Here is a 16,900-nt window from a genome sequence, read left to right as displayed (position 1 = left end):
CTCTTGATGAGGAGGTAAAGAAGGAGCCAAGTCCGACACCGATTCCCGGTCTCTAGACGAATCCTCGAGTAAAGGAGAGGGCACTGAAGTCGAGATAGATGGGACAACGAGGGTAAGCTCCTTAGCCCTCGCTGATGACTTTGTCGACACCTTCTTCTTTTTCAGATGTTCCGACACCGGTGGAACCGAGGACTCGGTCGATGAAAAGAGGGAGACCGATGCGGAGGTAAGTGCTGACGGAGTCTTCCTTTTCTTAGACTTGTCTTTCGAAGACTGCTTAGGTCCCTTTCCCTTAGATGGGTCCGGCGCCGATACTACTTTCACTTCGGAGCGCACGGAGGAGGTAGAGGGTATAGCCTCCATTTGAGAAGGTTGGGAAGCGGACAAAGTCTGTTTCCACAAAAAATACTTCAGGCGTTGCTGGCGCGCCTTGAGTGTGACTTTTGTGAACTGCTTGCAATGCCTGCAATGGGACACCGCGTGCGATTCCCCCAGGCAGTACAAACAGAGGGAATGTCCGTCCTGGAAGGGAAGTTTTCTGGAGCACGCGGTGCAGAGGCGAAAAGGTCCTCTCCTGGGGGATGGCTTTTCTTTAGGAGGCATAGACCAAGAGGAAAGGGGAAAAAACCAGCCGTAGCGGAGGGTCCGATTAACTGAGAGCAGAGCCGCGTCGACCGGAGCACGAAAGGAAGTCCAATGAGGGAAAATTGAAAGATTCCTGTAGGCGCGTGGCGCCTCCGCAGGGGGCCCGTAAAGGCCTATTAGGCCTCAGCGGGAAGCCTTTTGAGGTAATAAACGCCGGATGAAGGCAGAGTTCACCGAACCAAAATCACCAGAGGCAGAAGCGTTGTCAAAGAAACGGTCCGAAGTCAGGGTAGCCAGAAAATAGAAGTAAAATAGTTCGCCAGAACGAACCAAGAAGCAAAGCTCTAACGAGAGGTCCCAACTCACTGGCGGAAAAAAGGAACTGAGCCGTTGGCGGGCTAGACATGCGCGGTAAGGGGTAGCCTAAAACATTGTTACTTTTCTCTTACAGCTCTAGAAAATTCCGAGAGGCCAGCGCAGGCGCTGTCTAAACCCACTAGTGTGGATTCATGGAGAACCACGTTGAAGAATGGACCCTTCTATCATTCTAAGATCTCAATGCATCCTCACCATTCTTAATTTATCTGATGAGAATACTAGGGTTGTGGCAGGGGCATTCACCAGGAGAACCTGTAGTTTGTTAAGATACTGAGGAAGGGAGGTTGTAACTTTTTAAAAAAACTTGGGTGTAAAAGACTTTTGGAAGCAACTGGTTTTTCCCATGCTTCCCTTATTGCAGACATGAAAGCACTTGGGAACAGAAATTCTAAGGAGGGAGGATGGCCTTTTTAAAAGCTTCTCCCGAGCCCTCCGGGAGATCTGGGTCAGTAGCCTTGTCAGGGTTTTCTGGATTCCCCAGAGATTCGATGACCTTTCACAAGAGGGGGCCAAAGCCCTCTAGCTAAAACAGTCTAAAGGAGGAAGAAGAGGAAGCCACTAATTTTTCAGATACCTCCTCCCCTTCTCAGAGAGCTCTCCTTCCACCAGCTCTCCTCTGAGAGTTTCTCTCCATGAAGTAATATGAAGGGGAAAGGATCTCCCTCCTGTAGAGATGTTGGATTGACCAGGAGGTGCTAAGCTTGCGGATCTTGCTGGGAGAGGGGCTGGTCACATGTATGCCTCTTTAAAATGGTGTTTGGGCACCACCCTTTCCCTTTCACATGGACAAGATGGCATCTGTTCATGAAAGGGTGTGTGCTTTCCTTATGACTTGCTGCCGAGTCTTCAATCTGACTGGGGGAGGAAGAATTCCTGCCCAGATGTACCATATGGCGAGCTTTAAGTAAATTGCAACAGCAATTGGGGGGGGGGGGAGGGAAATCCCTGCCACAATGTAGCCAGTTTTGTCCCTGCTTGGAAGGCTCCCCAGGTGGCTGGAGTGGCTGCCTCAACTTCCCTCATGACATTTTCTTGATCCATGAGAAAATCTCTGGATTCAAGATATGCCAATCGAAGAGTGAAGGAGGGAGGAGTCCTGAGCCCAGTTAATCATGCCCGCTGAGCTCTTGAGAGTATCTATCAGGCACAGAAAAGCATCTGGTGGCATGTGGGGCAAGTCTCCTATATGTATCCCCTCCTTTGACAAGAGCTTCAAGAAATCCTTCCCTTTCTCCCCTGGCAGGCAAATTGAGGTTCTGCCTCACGCTCAGCAACTGAATGCTTCATGGGAGTCAGCAAGTTTGCTGAAACCCCCAGGGCTATCTTCCCAGTTTGCAATCGAAAAGAAAGGACAGGGAGATAAAAAGGAAAATCAAGTTTTTTTTTTTAAAAAAAAAACAGAGAAATTGGTGAGTGAAGAGACAAGACGCAAGCATCTTATTGAGATGGGGGCAGAAACAGCCACCCTCACCTCCAAAAAAGATTGGTCTTTATCTTCTGCTTACCAAGGTGAATGGGAGGGACAATCCATTGTAACCACGTCCTTCTCCACCATAGGAAACTAATGCCCCACTGGACTACCAGGGCACAAGGTACAAGACATCCAACTGAATGCCATACCCTGTTCCTCCAATCCAGTGCTTCCTAACCTTGGGTAACCTCGATGTTCTTGGATTGCAATTCATAGAAACCCCAGCCAGAACAACTACTGGCAAACGCTTTTGGAAACTTTAGTCAAGTTTGGGTATCACTGCCGTATCAATAAAGAGGAGCTCCGGCAGCTACTAGAATTCAGAGTGGAGCCTAGAGTCAAAGAGACCCAGCCACCCACCCTCACTCTAGGCAGGCATGGCAGCAGTAATTAAATATGCTTGAGCTACAGAGAAAGAAGCAAAAGAGATTTAAGCAAGTGTATGAACTTTTAAATTCTTTTTAAAATAAACTCCTTGGTTTACAAATTCTGTTTGCTGTTTTTGGAAACTAGCAGCCACAAGATATTATATCATGTATTATCACTAGCCAATGCCGGGACCAAGGTTCTCTCCCTCTGAGTAGCTGTCTTCCTCCTCTGCACAGTGATTGTGTTAAGTTCCAGTCACGACAAAACCCAGTGCACGTGGAGGGGCGGGAACCACATGCGCAGGGGCAAAGTTGCACGTGCGAGCGGTGGAGCCCCGCCTAGCAGAGCTGGAGGTTAGAAGGTACGTTGGCTGGGACACATAAGCAGAAATCCCCTTGCTTAGTTACAGAAACATAATTTTTGAAGGTGAACTAATTTAGGCTAAGACATTATTGTAGACATTGGCTCCATACTGAGTTGCGTGACTCAGTATTCAATTAATAAAGTCTACAGTGGATTCTTTCAGCAATTTGTCTCCAAAAGTAACACTATTTTTCTGTACGTACCCAACAAGGTTTTGTCTATAACTGAAGTTGGGTTACAAAATAACAGGCTGTGTGTTTCTCCAAAAGTGTCTTTCTTCTTCTTTAAAAATTTTTTTTTAACTTGGGTGTAAAAGACTTTGGAGACAGCTGATTTTCCCATGCCTCCTTATTTAAAATTCTTTAAACAGTAAGGTAAAGTTAGCCCTTAGGTATGGCAGTGTTTAAGCAGCACAGGAAAGGAAATATTAGCTGTTTGCCTCATTTTGGTGAAAGCGATATTCCTGGGGAAGAAGCCCCTGTTACAAATTAAACAACAAGCCCAAACTTAGTACAGTGGTGCCCCGCACAGTGACGATAATCCGTTCCAGAAAAATCATCGCTATGTGGATTCGTCGCTATGCAGAACAAAAAAGCCCACAGGAATGCATTAAAACACATTTAATGCGTTCCCTATGGGCAAAAAACGCACCATTATGCGAAAATCCTCCATATGGCCGCCATTTTCGCTGCCCGGTAAGCGATGAATGGGCGCGAAAACACTGTGGGCGGCCATTTTTTTACCCAGTGGCCATTTTGGAACCGCCAATCAGCTGTTCTAAAAACATCGCTATGCGAAAATCGGTAAGCGAAACAGCTTACCGATCATCGAAAGGCGATGTTTTACCATTTAAAACATCGCAATGCAATCGCAAAAAAACACATTGCTATGCGGATTTGTCGTTAAACGGGGCGCCCGTTATGTGGGGCACCACTGTACAGTGGTGCCCAACAAGTACCATGGCTTAAATGTGCACTGTCAAAAATTGCAATAAAGGGAGGCAATATGATCACAGAAAGCTATACTAGCCAGATTCACTGACATGCTTAAGTTTAACATTATTTGCAGCACAAAGAATGCAGAATATATTGTGAAAATATATGTAAAAATTATATGTATCTACATACAAATCAAAGCAAATGCAAAATTATGATTCATACTGATTTTCAATGGCAATTTTAAAGCTGACTGGATTGTGACCACTATAAATTACACAAACAAATAAAAGTACATAAAAGTGCACACAGTCTTGCTTGATTGTTACTTACCTATGCTTTTCTAGCTCATTATGTGAAGACCTATTGAAAACAGAAAATGTAACATTTCAGAATTACAGTATTTGCTAAAAGAAAAACTAATGTCAAATTGAAGAACTGATTTTCAGTCTAGTTTCTATAAGAAATTTACTTTTAAAATTAGGTACCCTTTAAGAACATCCAGAACATCTATTTTTATTTCTTATTCCTCCTGAATTTAATAAAAGCTTAGGATAAAACTAGACTCCATCTTCCATTTGAACTTCCACATTTTGGAATAGATAAGCTAGCACGGTCATGAATGCAATTTGAGAATCTGCACATGGCTGCAGAATCACAGCATGTGATATCACAATTGGTAACAGCCCATTTGTAGTGCTATGCTGTGACTAAACTGCACATTAGTCTGTACAACGTACACCGTCATGACTGGGACAGAACTCATTTGTAAATGGATGACTACAACATCTTTCAGGTAACTGCAATCATACTCAGCTAACATTTGGTGAGAATAACTTATGGCAGAATTGTGTTTGATACAGCACACTGAAATGCTCATCTGGTCAGGATGTCATCTTGCATCCTTGGCACAAGATGCTGCTATAGTGCTGTTCTCTGAAGATGCTGGCCACAGAGACTGGCGAAACGTTAGAAAGAACAACCTTCAGAACACGGCCAAAGAGCCCGAAAAACCCACAACCACCATTAGATCCCGGCTGTGAAAGCCTTCGTAAATATATTGTATTCATACTGCTTCTCAAACAAAAATAAGGAGAACATGTTCAGCTTGGAATCTGAGATCAAGGATCAGCACACGTAACATCTGTGCACATCAGTCATAAATGAGCTCAAAAATTCTATTTCAATGGAAGCTATGGCCACTGTAGCAACCAGTAGATCTGTTCAGTTCACTGTGTGAAATTCATAAAATCGTCAAGTTATATAGATGAAAGGGAACCCAACCTTCACCTACTCTACTTCTCACAAGTGCAGGAATCCACATTTAAAATATCCCTGACAGATAACAATTAACAGCCTGTCTTCTCTCAAAGCTAAACATGCTCAGCTTCTCACAGGGCTTGGTTTACAGAAATTTTATCATTCTGGTAAACCTCATCATGACATATTCCAGTCTGTTGATATCCTTCTTAAATCAAACAGGGCAAGTACTCAAGATGAGGTCTCACTGAAGTAGAACACAGTGGTATGATTATTTCCTTTTATCTGGACACTATGTTACTGTTGATGCAGCTTAGAATTGCATTGGCTTTTCTGTCAACACATTACATTATTGAACCATGTCTAGCTTGTTGTCTAAGATACCTACATCTTTTTCATACTTATTACTGCCAAGGCAGCTGTCACTCACTCTATATTTGTGCATTTGATTTGTCTGACCTAATCTGATTTCTCTTTGCAGAAACTCAATTTAGGTTTTTAACCCAATTCATCAGTCTGTTAAGATCTTCTTCAATACTGATCCAGTCTTCTTAAGCACTAGCTACTCCTCTCAGTTTGGTATCTTCTGCTAATTTTGCGAGCATCCCCTCCATACATTCATTCATAACATTTATAAGATGTTGATGAACACAGTGCCCAGGACAGAACTCTGCAGCACCCACCCCACCTACCACATCTTTCCAGGACAACCAGGAACTATTGGTGAGCAATCTTTAAAGCTGCCATGTCCACCTGTGAAGCAGGAGGTGAGACAGAGGCGCCTCTCACTGGGATGCCATCCATTCCCAAAAAGGAAAGAGAAAGAGGACTATGGACTGTCAGGTCCCTCAAAAACTACTACAGAGGATTCTCTCAGGGGGTCAAAAGAGAAGAATCATCCCAGGACTTAGGGGGGGATGGGAGAACTAAGGGAGCTGTTAGGAAAGGTGGGAAAGGAGGAGGAGGAGGAAAGAGGGAGGAAATAAGAAGGGGGGAGGAAGAAAAAACAGAGGAAGCGGTTGTTGTCGTTTAGTCGTGTCCGACTCTTCGTTACCTCATGGACCAGAGCACGCCAGGCCCTCCTGTCTTCCACTGCCTCCCGGAGTTGGGTCAAATTCATGTTGGTAGCTTCGATGACACTGTCCAGCCATCTCGTCCTCTGTCGTCCCCTTCTCCTTTTGTCTTCACACTTTCCCAACATCAGGGTCTTTTCTAAGGACTCTTTTCTTCTCATCAGATGGCCAAAGTATTGGAGCCTCAGCTTCAGGATCTGTCCTTCCAGTGAGCACTCAGGGTTGATTTCCTTCAAAATGGATAGGTTTGTTCTCTGTGCAGTCCAGGGGACGCTTAAGAGTCTCCTCCAGCACCACAATTAAAAGCATCAATTCTTCGGCGGTCAGCCTTCTTTATGGTCCAGCTCTCACTTCCATACATCGCTAGTGGAAAAAACCATAGCTTTGACTATGCGGACCTTTGTTGGCAACGTAATGTCTCTGCTTTTTAAGATGCTGTCTAGGTTTGTCATCGCTTTCCTCGCAAAAAGCAGGCGTCTTTTAAATTCGTGGCTGCTGTCCCCAACTGCAGTGATCATGGAGCCCAAGAAAGTAAAATCTGTCACTGCCTCCATATCTTCCCCTTCTATTTGCCAGGAGGTGATGGGACCAGTGGCCATGATCTTAGTTTTTTTGATGTTGAGCTTCAGACCGTTTTTTGCACTCTCCTCTTTCACCCTCATTACAAGTTTCCTTAATTCCTCCTCACTTTCTGCCATCAGAGTGGTATCATCTGCATATCGGAAGTTGTTGATATTTCTTCCGCCAATCTTAATTCCGGCTTGGGATTCCTCCAGTCCAGCCTTTCGCATGATGTATTTTGCATATAAGTTAAATAAGCAGGGGGACAATATACAGCCTTGTTGTACTCCTTTCCCAATTTTGAACCAATCAGTTGTTCCATATCCAGTTCTAACTGTTGCTTCCTGTCCCACGTATACGTTTCTCAGGAGATAGATAAGGTGGTTAGGCACTCCCATTTCTTTAAGGACTTGCCATAGTTTGCTGTGGTCCACGCAGTCAAAGGCTTTTGCATAGTCAATGAAGCAGAAGTAGATGTTTTTCTGGAACTCTCTGGCTTTCTCCATAATCCAGCGCATGTTAGCAATTTGGTCTCGAGTTCCTTTGCCCCTTCGAAATCCAGCCTGTACTTCTGGGAGTTCTTGGTCCACATACTGCTGAAGCCTACCTTAGAGAATTTTGAGCACAACCTTGCTAGCATGTGAAATGAGTGCAATTGTATGGTAGTTGGAGCATTCTCTGGCATTGCCCTTCATTGGGACTGGGATGTAGACTGATATTTTCCAGTCCTCTGGCCACTGTTGAGTTTTCCAAACTTGCTGGCATACTGAATGTAGCACCTTAACAGTGTCATCTTTTAAGATTTTAAATAGTTCAACTGGAATGCCATCACCTCCACTGGCCTTGTTGTTAGCCAAGCTTTCTAAGGTCCACTCTCCAGGATGTCTGGCTCAAGGTCAGCAACCACATTATCTGGGTTGTCCGGGATATTTAAATCTTTCTGGTGTAATTCCTCTGTGTATTCTTGCTACCTCTTCTCAATGTCTTCTGCTTCTGTGAGGCCTCTCCCATTTTTGTCCTTTATCATGTTCATCTTTGCACAAAATGTTCCTTTAATATCTCCAATTTCTTGAACAGATCTCTGGTTTTTCCTTTTTGTATTATTTTCCTCTATTTCTTTGCATTGCTCATTTAAGAAGGCCCTCTTGTCTCTCCTTGCTATTCTTTGGAAGTCTGCATTCAATTTTCTGTAACTTTCCCCATCTCCCTTGCATTTGGTTTGCCTTCTCTTCTCTGCTATTTGTAAGGCCTCGTTGGACAGCCACTTTGCTTTCTTGCATTTCCTTTTCTTTGGGATGGTTTTTGTTGCTGCCTCCTGTACAATGTTACGAGCCTCGAGCCATAGTTCTTCAGGCACTCTGTCCACCAAATCTAGTTCCTTAAATCTGTTCTTCACTTCCACTGTGTATTCATAAGGGGTTTGCTTTAGGTTATACCCGGTGACTAGCCCGGTGGTTTTTCCTACTCTCTTCAGTTTAAGCTTGAATTTTGCTTTGAGAAGCTGATGATCAGAGCCACAATCAGCTCCAGGTCTTGTTTTTACTGACTGGATAGTGCTTCTCCATCTTTGGCTGCAGAGAACATAATCTAATTTCGGTATTGCCCATCTGGTGATTTCCATTTGTCGAGTTGCCTCTTGTGTTGTTGGAAAGGAGTGCCCCAGGAAGAAGCAGACCATAGAAGGAGAGTAGTGATCCCCTACACACTTTCATACTGGGGAGAAGCCGAGGCAGGGGAGTGGAGAAGGAGGTTAATAGAAGAGAGAGAGAAAAGTGGAACAGGAAAGATGAGAAAGGATCAAATGGCAAGTGTGAGAGATGAGGAGGAGGTCAGGGCCAGGAGAACCTGGGAAATTGGGAACCCGGGGAGAGGACAAAGTGGGAGGAATTTCTGTGAGAAGCGTCGATGCCTGCTGCCTGTATCGATGGGGCTGACTATAAAGGGCTGGATATCAGCAGAGCAACAGGGCTCCTGGAATTCAAGTTTTGGAAACCCTCTTGTTTCAGCCCAGTTGGAAGGAAAGGAGAAAGACTATGTTCTAATTGAAGTAAATTGTTTATTTGATAGTTCTAAAATAAATGTTCAACCATTACAACCATGATCAGTGTCCACATTTGGAGATCTGGGAATTGAAAGGAGCAACTAGAGATTCAACCTGAACCCCACACCACCTAACTGTAGCAGTATCAATCCCACATTTTACCCACTTAAACCAAATAATACCACAAGAGACCTTGTTGAAACACTTGCTGAAATCTACAGCCAGAGAAACAGTCCTGGAACTCTATCAGAAATAGAGGTAAAACTATTCACCACTTGATTCTGAGAACCCCACGCTGAATGACAACACTCTTTTCTACAAATTCACAGCCTACCCAATGATATGTTCTAAAAGCTCTCCTGGTATAGACAACAAGCTGACTGGTGGGTTCATCATGTCTCCTCTTCACTGCCATGTGGACATCTCCACCCTCTCCATTATTAAACTAGACTTTGATAGACGGCCTATGCTTCAGAGTAATGCAAAAGCAGGAATTTCAAACTGTTTGCTTTGTAAACTTGCCATGAGAAGAAGAAATGTACTTACCAGAATATATCCTTCAATGCATTTTGGGATCAAGCAGCTATTTATTTCTAGCTTCCCTACATCTACACATTTCAGGATGGGTTATAATCAGTAGAATCACATTAAACTGTTCCTCAGTTGTAGAATCTATGGATTTCAAATTCTCTTGCCTATAAGATTGTCATCTTCTCTTTTCTGGTCCAACTCTTGCACCATTAACATAAACCTGACATAAAAATTACATGTGGATTTTCTCCCCATTTACTTCCTAAGCTTCAATAATCACCTACTTACTATCTACACATCACACTACTGTTAAATGACTTGCAGCCTTCACAAAGAAAGCAATACTGCTTGTTAAGTTTGTAGTTTACAGCTTCCTATGCTTACAGATCTTGAAAACTGCTGCACCTTGTAGTGTTACCTGCAAGGTGCTAAATCTTTCAAATCTTCCATGGTAGATAAAAATGTAGCTTCTGTTTTTCTACACACAGCAATGCTAAAAACATGCATCTGTTACATTTGGACTGAACATAATACTTCCAAGGACACAAAGCCCTGCCCAAGGAGGCAGGCAGAGGAGGCAGTAATTCAAGCCATCTGCAACCTCACACATTTTCTTCAAACTCTTTTATTCCATTTTATGCCTCTCAATCACTTATTTTTTTTTCATGACCTGGATTTCCTTCCTACTCCCTATTCTGTTCCATTTTCTTTATCCACCATCTTTTCATGCCCAGTACTTTTAACTCTTCTTTGCTTCTTGTAAACAGTATTTAGGTTCTCCTCAGCTGGCTGGATAGTTGAGTGAGTCAGGTATCTGGCTGCAGAGCCAGAGGTTGGGAGTTCGCTTCCCCACAATCCATCCAAGAAGAGCCAGTCTGCATAGTTTGGAGCAAGCTGCACAGCCCCAAGATGCCCTCCGGAGGAAGGAATGGTAAACGACTTCCGAGTACTCTCTACCAAGACCACCATAAGTCAGAATTGACTCAGTGATACACAATTATTATTATTAAGACACTGCTCATTTCCCCACCCCATGATTTTACTAGTCTTTACTTTCCTTCAGGCAAGTCCACAGCTGAGCCTCCCCTTTCTAGGCTGCTTGCCCCGTCATCATTTCTCCTACTTCTGCAACTATTTTTCCCATAGCCTACATTTCCTACCAATACACTTTCTACTAATCTTAAAAGCTAGCAAGTTATTGTTTCTGCTTAATTACAATTTCATTTCAAATAAATCAGACTGTTTAAAGAAGATTTCACATAGCCCATTCTCATTCCTCATAACTTAGAATCTTCATTTATATTCTAAGGCACCTTATCAGTTAGTAAACATTAGAGGATCCATTACTACCATTGTTATAATTGTTATCACCTACATCTTCTGAGAGTATGTTATAGGACCAATTGGTGGCTAGGGCTTCTAGTATGGTTTATCTAGATACCACACCCCCATCCTGAAAATCAGCAGTGCAATCCAAACTCAAAGATGCACCAGCTGCAGCACCTTGTTAGGCCAAGGTGGAGATAGCCTTAAGCAATTGCCATCACCCCGAGTCTAGGGGTTTGAATTCAGCACAGTTTTAGCTAGCGGTCAGCTCAACCAGTCTTAGTGCTCTAATGCTCAGTGCTCTCATTCAGAATGTCACTGCATACAGTAGGACCCCCTTATCTACCAGATCAGAATCCAGTGATTCACTTATCCATGTATACATATTAGCATGTAAACATTACTGAAACAGTGACGTCTACATTGGCTTGGGCATGTCGTGAGAATGGTTGATGGTCGAATTCCAAAAGATCTCCTGTATGGAGAATTAGTGCAGGGAAAGAGCCGCAGAGGGAGATGACAGCTACGATACAAGGATCTCTACAAGAGGGATCTGAAGGCCTTAGGAATGGACCTCAACAGATGGGAAACTTTGACATCTGAGCTTTCAGCCCGGAGGCAAGCGGTGCAGTATGGCGTCTCCCAATTTGAAGAGACACTTGTTTAGCAGGCCGAGGCAAAGAGGCAGTCCCGAAACCAGCGAAATCAGGGAGCTGGACAGGGGACAGATTGTATTTGTCTTCAGTGTGGAAGGGATTGTCACTCTCAAACTGGCCTTCTCAGCTACGTTAGACACTGTTCCAAGACCTCTGTTCAGAGCACATTACCATTGTCTCTTGAGACTGAAGGATGCCTACTTATCCATAGTCTGAAAATATTAAAAATATTGAAAGAAAAATGTGAGAAAAAACTATTTTCACATATATTACCAGAACTGGCTGCTAGAGTGAGATAGAAACAACACTTGTTGTGAAGCATGCATAATAGTGATGGCAAACCTATGGCACGTGTGCCACAGCTAGCACGCGGAGCCCCTTCTGCCAGCACGCAAGCCGTAAGTCATCAGATTGCTACTCCCCCTCCGCCAAACCTGAGAAGGTGGCTGCAGCCGCGGTGCTGGCACTTCAGCAGGCGGATCCAGAGCAGCTAGTGCTGGCAGCGCATCAGGAGTGGGGTCTTGAGGCAACTCCATGCTGGGATTCTCCCTTCCACCGCCACCACTGCCCACCGCCCGTGGTGTGTCCCACCCCCCGTTTGGGCACACAAGCCCAAAAAGGTTCGCCAGCACTGATACATAGCATGGTCTTTGGTATCCTCTAGTGGCCACTTCTGACAATGCATGTGAAAATAATTTTGTTTGTTACTTCCCCCCCCTTTTCCCATGCTCTTTCATCTCTCGGGAACTAAACCAAAGTAAGAAACTACTTCTGTAGTCAAAAAATATAGTTCCAATGTGTTCCAACTTTTAAAAATTATTAGTTTTAGACATGCTGATTACTGAAAAAGTACTGCCTTTGTTTTGCAAGGCAGCCTTTTGAGTCTGTGTCCATCAAAGAAGAAGGCAAGGCTAAACTGGTTATTTTTTACAACATGAAAAATTGCAGCTGCACCTGGCAAAAGGCACTCAAGTGTATGTTTTCTCTAAGGTCAATAGACACTGCCCACATCCACTGCTTAACTTATTTTTTCTACAGCTGCTTTAGGGATGCTATTCCACCACTCCACCATGAGTCCTCTGCCTAAAAGCTTCAAAGATAGTTTTTTTAGAAAGCTGAATTCTGCTGCTTATATATATGTTGGCATAAACACAATGGTACTGCTGACGATTAATAAGTTGATCCATGTATTTCTCACTGAATGTCAACCATGTAAGTTGACATGCAACTAGGAACATAACCTTAGTTGGTGGCAATTCACACCACTGCACTTACACAAATGTACATAAATTATACAATTCTGACCAATGCTGTTTCCACACTGCTTCCCCATTTGTTAAAAGCTCTAATGATTATGATTCTGCCACTTACAAAGTTTTCAAACACAGACCTCTTGGTAGACAAAAGGAGGCAATTTTTATTTACCCCATCGCTCTTGCTGTAAGTACCCCATCTAGCAACAATTACCTGAAAGGCAATATAAAGAAGGACTAGAAACCCATGACTGTAGACATTCAGACCCTCAGCCTAGGTTAATGGCTCTTCTCCCTAACTCCACTCTTCTTCCTTAGGTCAATGTTATAACCCCCATCTCATCTACGTCTGATAATTTTAAATATGCAGATTGCTGTTCTTCAGCCAAATGCCACCTTCTTCCAATCTAGGGACATCTGGGAAACAAAAATGTATTTTCCTTTATTATCCCTTTTTTACCAACACCCTAGCATCCACATTTAGCGGATAAAAATTTTACTTTCACTATGAATCTGATAAGTGTATGTATTAAGCTGCCATTAAAAAAAGAAATAAAGATCAACAAATTTTAATTCTGCTCTAGAGACTCTGCCTTTATTATCTGCACCTAAAATTCCAGTATTCTGGGTTCTGACTGGAATGACCCATCTCTTAACCCAGACTCTTTTGTCTTCTCCCTTCTTTGGATGTGCTGGTCACACTGCTCCTCTCTCAACTCCAGGTCCCTCCAAAAACAGCTGATAGTTCCTTCACTTAGATCTTCCTTGAAAATGCATTCACTGGCTGCACTGAAGAATAGAGTGCGGAAAGACTTCTACCCAACCCCACCTTTGCTGCCAAACGTCTACTTGGGTTGGAGGAAAATGACCTTAGGAGATACAAGCGGAAGAGAATGTGGTGGTTTAGGAAGGATTATTACCACATATCCGAATTATCTTCTTAGGAAAATGTTGGAGTTGGGCAAATAGGAGAAAAGATTCTCTGCATTCAATCCTCAGATTAGTTTCTTGCTTTCAGTTCTTAAGGGCAACATTTTATTCTTACTGCAATATAAGAGGCTACTGAAAGTATTTGTTTCTTTGGCATTTTCTATAATTGTTTTTTTTATTTTTGACCAAGGCAGGTTTGAGAGATGGGAGAAAAGCAGCACCTCATGCACACATTTTAGACAACCACTGTCTAAGTCTCACTGACCAAAGCAGTATTTACTACAGGCTATACAAACATTTGCAGGCAAATTATTTCTTCCACATAAAGGTCAGGCTAAGCATTAATAGTTTCAGTAGGCACAGGTAGAGTCTATGGGTTGTCCAGCCTTCCCATACTCAAATGCACCCATGAAAATTTCCTCAGTGATGCTTGAGGAGATCATACTACCAAGTGAACAAAACAGACCAAGATCCCCTGACTGAAACTTCAGCCCTTTGCCTCCTTGTGCATGCGCCCTGGTAACATCAGGAAGAGGAAGCCTGGCGGCTGGATGCCAACACTGACTAAAATAACCAAAGGAGGCTATGACTTTCAGATTTTGCAAGCTTCCTTGGTGGCACTTGGCTAAACAGGTAGAAAGCAGGCTACTCAGCTAGATCAGACATGGCTCTTTTTGTCATCTTAACTAAAGGTTAAACACCGCAACCAAACAGGCAGAGAAAAACACTTCGGATGATTTAATATTTCTTTGCTATGAAGCTGTCAGGGAAAAACTGAGCAAAGGAAAGGATGAGCAAGAAGGGATGACAACAACAGGAAGGGACGGACAAGTAGCTAAAAGACAAGGCGGAGGTGCTCTTTTGAAGCCACAAGGCCTGCCTGGGCCAAAGAGCAATCCAACAAAGCTACAATAAATCTATGTTTAAAAAGGCCCCATAAAAAGACTTTCTGGCCACAGCAGAACCAGGCCCCAGGGAGGGGCAGCTGGCTTCAGTTGCAGCAGCAGCAGCAGCAACAACAGACCGACCAGGCGGTGTCCTGCGACCAGTGGCCGACACAGGCGGGTGCCACCCTCACTCTCGGCAACAGGGCGATGGAGGCAGCGCGGGCCGGATCCCGTCGGGGCGCTTCTCGGCATTATCTGCCTATCCGGGGAGGGCCGCGGCCTTGGGGGCGAAGCTCCTCTGCGGAGTCGGGTGGGGGGGAAGGCGTCAAAACCCGGAGAGGCGGCGCACCGTTCAAATTTTTCCCGTGTCTCGAGTGCCGGACACGGAAGCCTCCGGGCTGAGCCGCCCGGGGCGGGAGGTGGGGGTGCAAACCACACACGCCGCCCAGGTTGCCTCGGAGTAAGCGGGGGGGGGGAAGAGAGGGAGAGGGAGGGAGGGAGAGACTCCGTTGTACGCGTGGCAGCCCTCGGAGGAGCCCGAAAAAGGCCCAGCCCCGCAAGGGGGGGAAAATGGCGGCCAGGGCTGCCCAAGAGTCGCCCGGATCTTGACGAGCCCCTCCAACCCGTCTCCTCGGGAGAAAAGGGGAACTGCGGGAACCGGGGAGACGGGGGGGGGAAGCCGGGGAGGGGGGGCACCAGCACTTACCGGTTGCTGTGGGCTTTCCGGGATTTTGTTTTTCGGCTGCTGTAGTCGCTGTCAAAAGGCAGGACCGAAGCGTAGCCGTGCTCCGCTTCTGGAGGAGGAGAAGAAACGGTTGGCAAACAAGAGCGACCCTTTTATTTATCTTATGTTCGGGGGGACGGAGATTGAGGGGGAGGAAGACTGGGTGGAGGAAAACCTGACCGGCCTTGCCCGAGGCCAAAAGAAAAAAGAAAAAAAAAAGGAAAAGGGATGCCAACCAACGAACATCTCGAAGGCGATCCATCTCGAGCGGTGGCCGGGCAAGAACGAAGCCTTGGTTGGGGGAGCGGGGTCTGCATCACCAACGGACACTTTTGACAGGGCTTTTAAAAAAAGGCCTTGGCAAACATCCCTCCCCCACCCAGCCACCCCCCCCCCCGGGCAGCGTCTTAAATCCCCTGAGCGCCCGAGCACAGCTCAGCGCAGGGGAAAGGTAAGGAAATCTCCACGGGGGCGATTTTTTTTAAAGAAAATATATATACCTCTCTCTCGTCTTTCCAAGTACTCGGCGGCTTCCAAAAGCATGAGCAAAGAATTCCACTCCATTTTCATAGACTCCTTCCTAGCTTTGCCTCACCCTGTTCTTAACAAATTTGCAGACCCACAGAAGAGAGGGGGGAAAAAACTACTCCGGAGTTCCAACGCTCAGGAGTGCTCGAAAGTCTCTTCTAAAAACCGAAGTCTACAATCCCACAGTTGGTATATTAATTTTTTAAAGAGACAAACCCCCTATCCAATCCATGAAGAGATCTGCGGGGCTCGGGCTCTAGCGGAGCCAATCAGCGGACTCCGCCTGCCTTCCAGCGAAGATAATATTGACAAACCATCCTGCTTTCTGATAGGCCAGCCCCTATAGCAACAATTTAGAAGCCAACGCTTAGTAACAACACGTTACGGCTCCGCCCCACGGCTCGGTGAGTGGACTGCTGTGCTCATGCAAAGTAGGCAGTGGTGTGCTATTGGGCAAGAGGAGGCTATGCAAATTAGCTGAACGCCTATAGACCGATGCTTGAGGAGAGGTGTGTCTTCCATGGCGAGGAAGTTGGACGAATAGCATTGTGTTCGTCTCTCCGAGGAGCGAACAAATGACCTCATCGTGGAATTACTGTGTCGGCCCCCCATGGCACATGGTTTATTACAGAGCCCCGCGCAGAGTTAGTTGGAAATACAGACGCTACACGTAGGGCTTCGTTTTTGGAGCGTTTCTAGTAACCAAACAAAAGCCGGGATAGCCATGATGGCACAAAAACAAATTTTTTTTGGTATAGTTTTAACCAATGCTTTTGTTATTTATGTTATATTTCTTGTTTATTATGCCATTTGTTTTAATTTATTGTCAACCACCCAAAATAGTGCTTATATCTATATATTTCTATTATATATATTTATTTTGGATTTTACACATACATATTATATAGTACTCACTGGAATACAGTACTGTGTATCATGACGCTATGTGCTGTCAAGTCAGGACAGACTTATAGCAACACTAATGGTTTTTTCAGTGTAAGTGAGATATTTCAGGAGTGGTTCTACCAG

General features: G+C 44.7%; 1 protein-coding gene across 1 annotated transcript in view; it reads right to left on the bottom strand.

Moving 5' to 3' along the window:
- MXD4 (MAX dimerization protein 4) overlaps positions 1-16,218 on the bottom strand; it is a 37,104-nt gene extending 20,886 nt beyond the window's left edge. Inside the window, exons 1-3 of the mRNA XM_072994835.2 lie at positions 15,844-16,218; positions 15,326-15,413; positions 4,435-4,464 (exon numbers count right to left, since the gene is read on the bottom strand). Of these exons, the coding sequence (XP_072850936.1) occupies positions 4,435-4,464; positions 15,326-15,413; positions 15,844-15,913 (188 nt within the window). The 5' untranslated portion in view covers positions 15,914-16,218. The remainder of the gene's footprint in view (positions 1-4,434; positions 4,465-15,325; positions 15,414-15,843) is intronic.
- Between the last annotated feature and the right edge of the window lie 682 nt (positions 16,219-16,900).

The sequence above is a fragment of the Pogona vitticeps genome, chromosome 3 (genome assembly GCF_051106095.1).
Source record: "Pogona vitticeps strain Pit_001003342236 chromosome 3, PviZW2.1, whole genome shotgun sequence".
In the NCBI taxonomy this organism is placed as follows: domain Eukaryota; kingdom Metazoa; phylum Chordata; class Lepidosauria; order Squamata; family Agamidae; genus Pogona; species Pogona vitticeps.
Note: the sequence above shows the minus strand (reverse complement) of the source record. Positions and strands in the feature narration are given on the sequence as shown.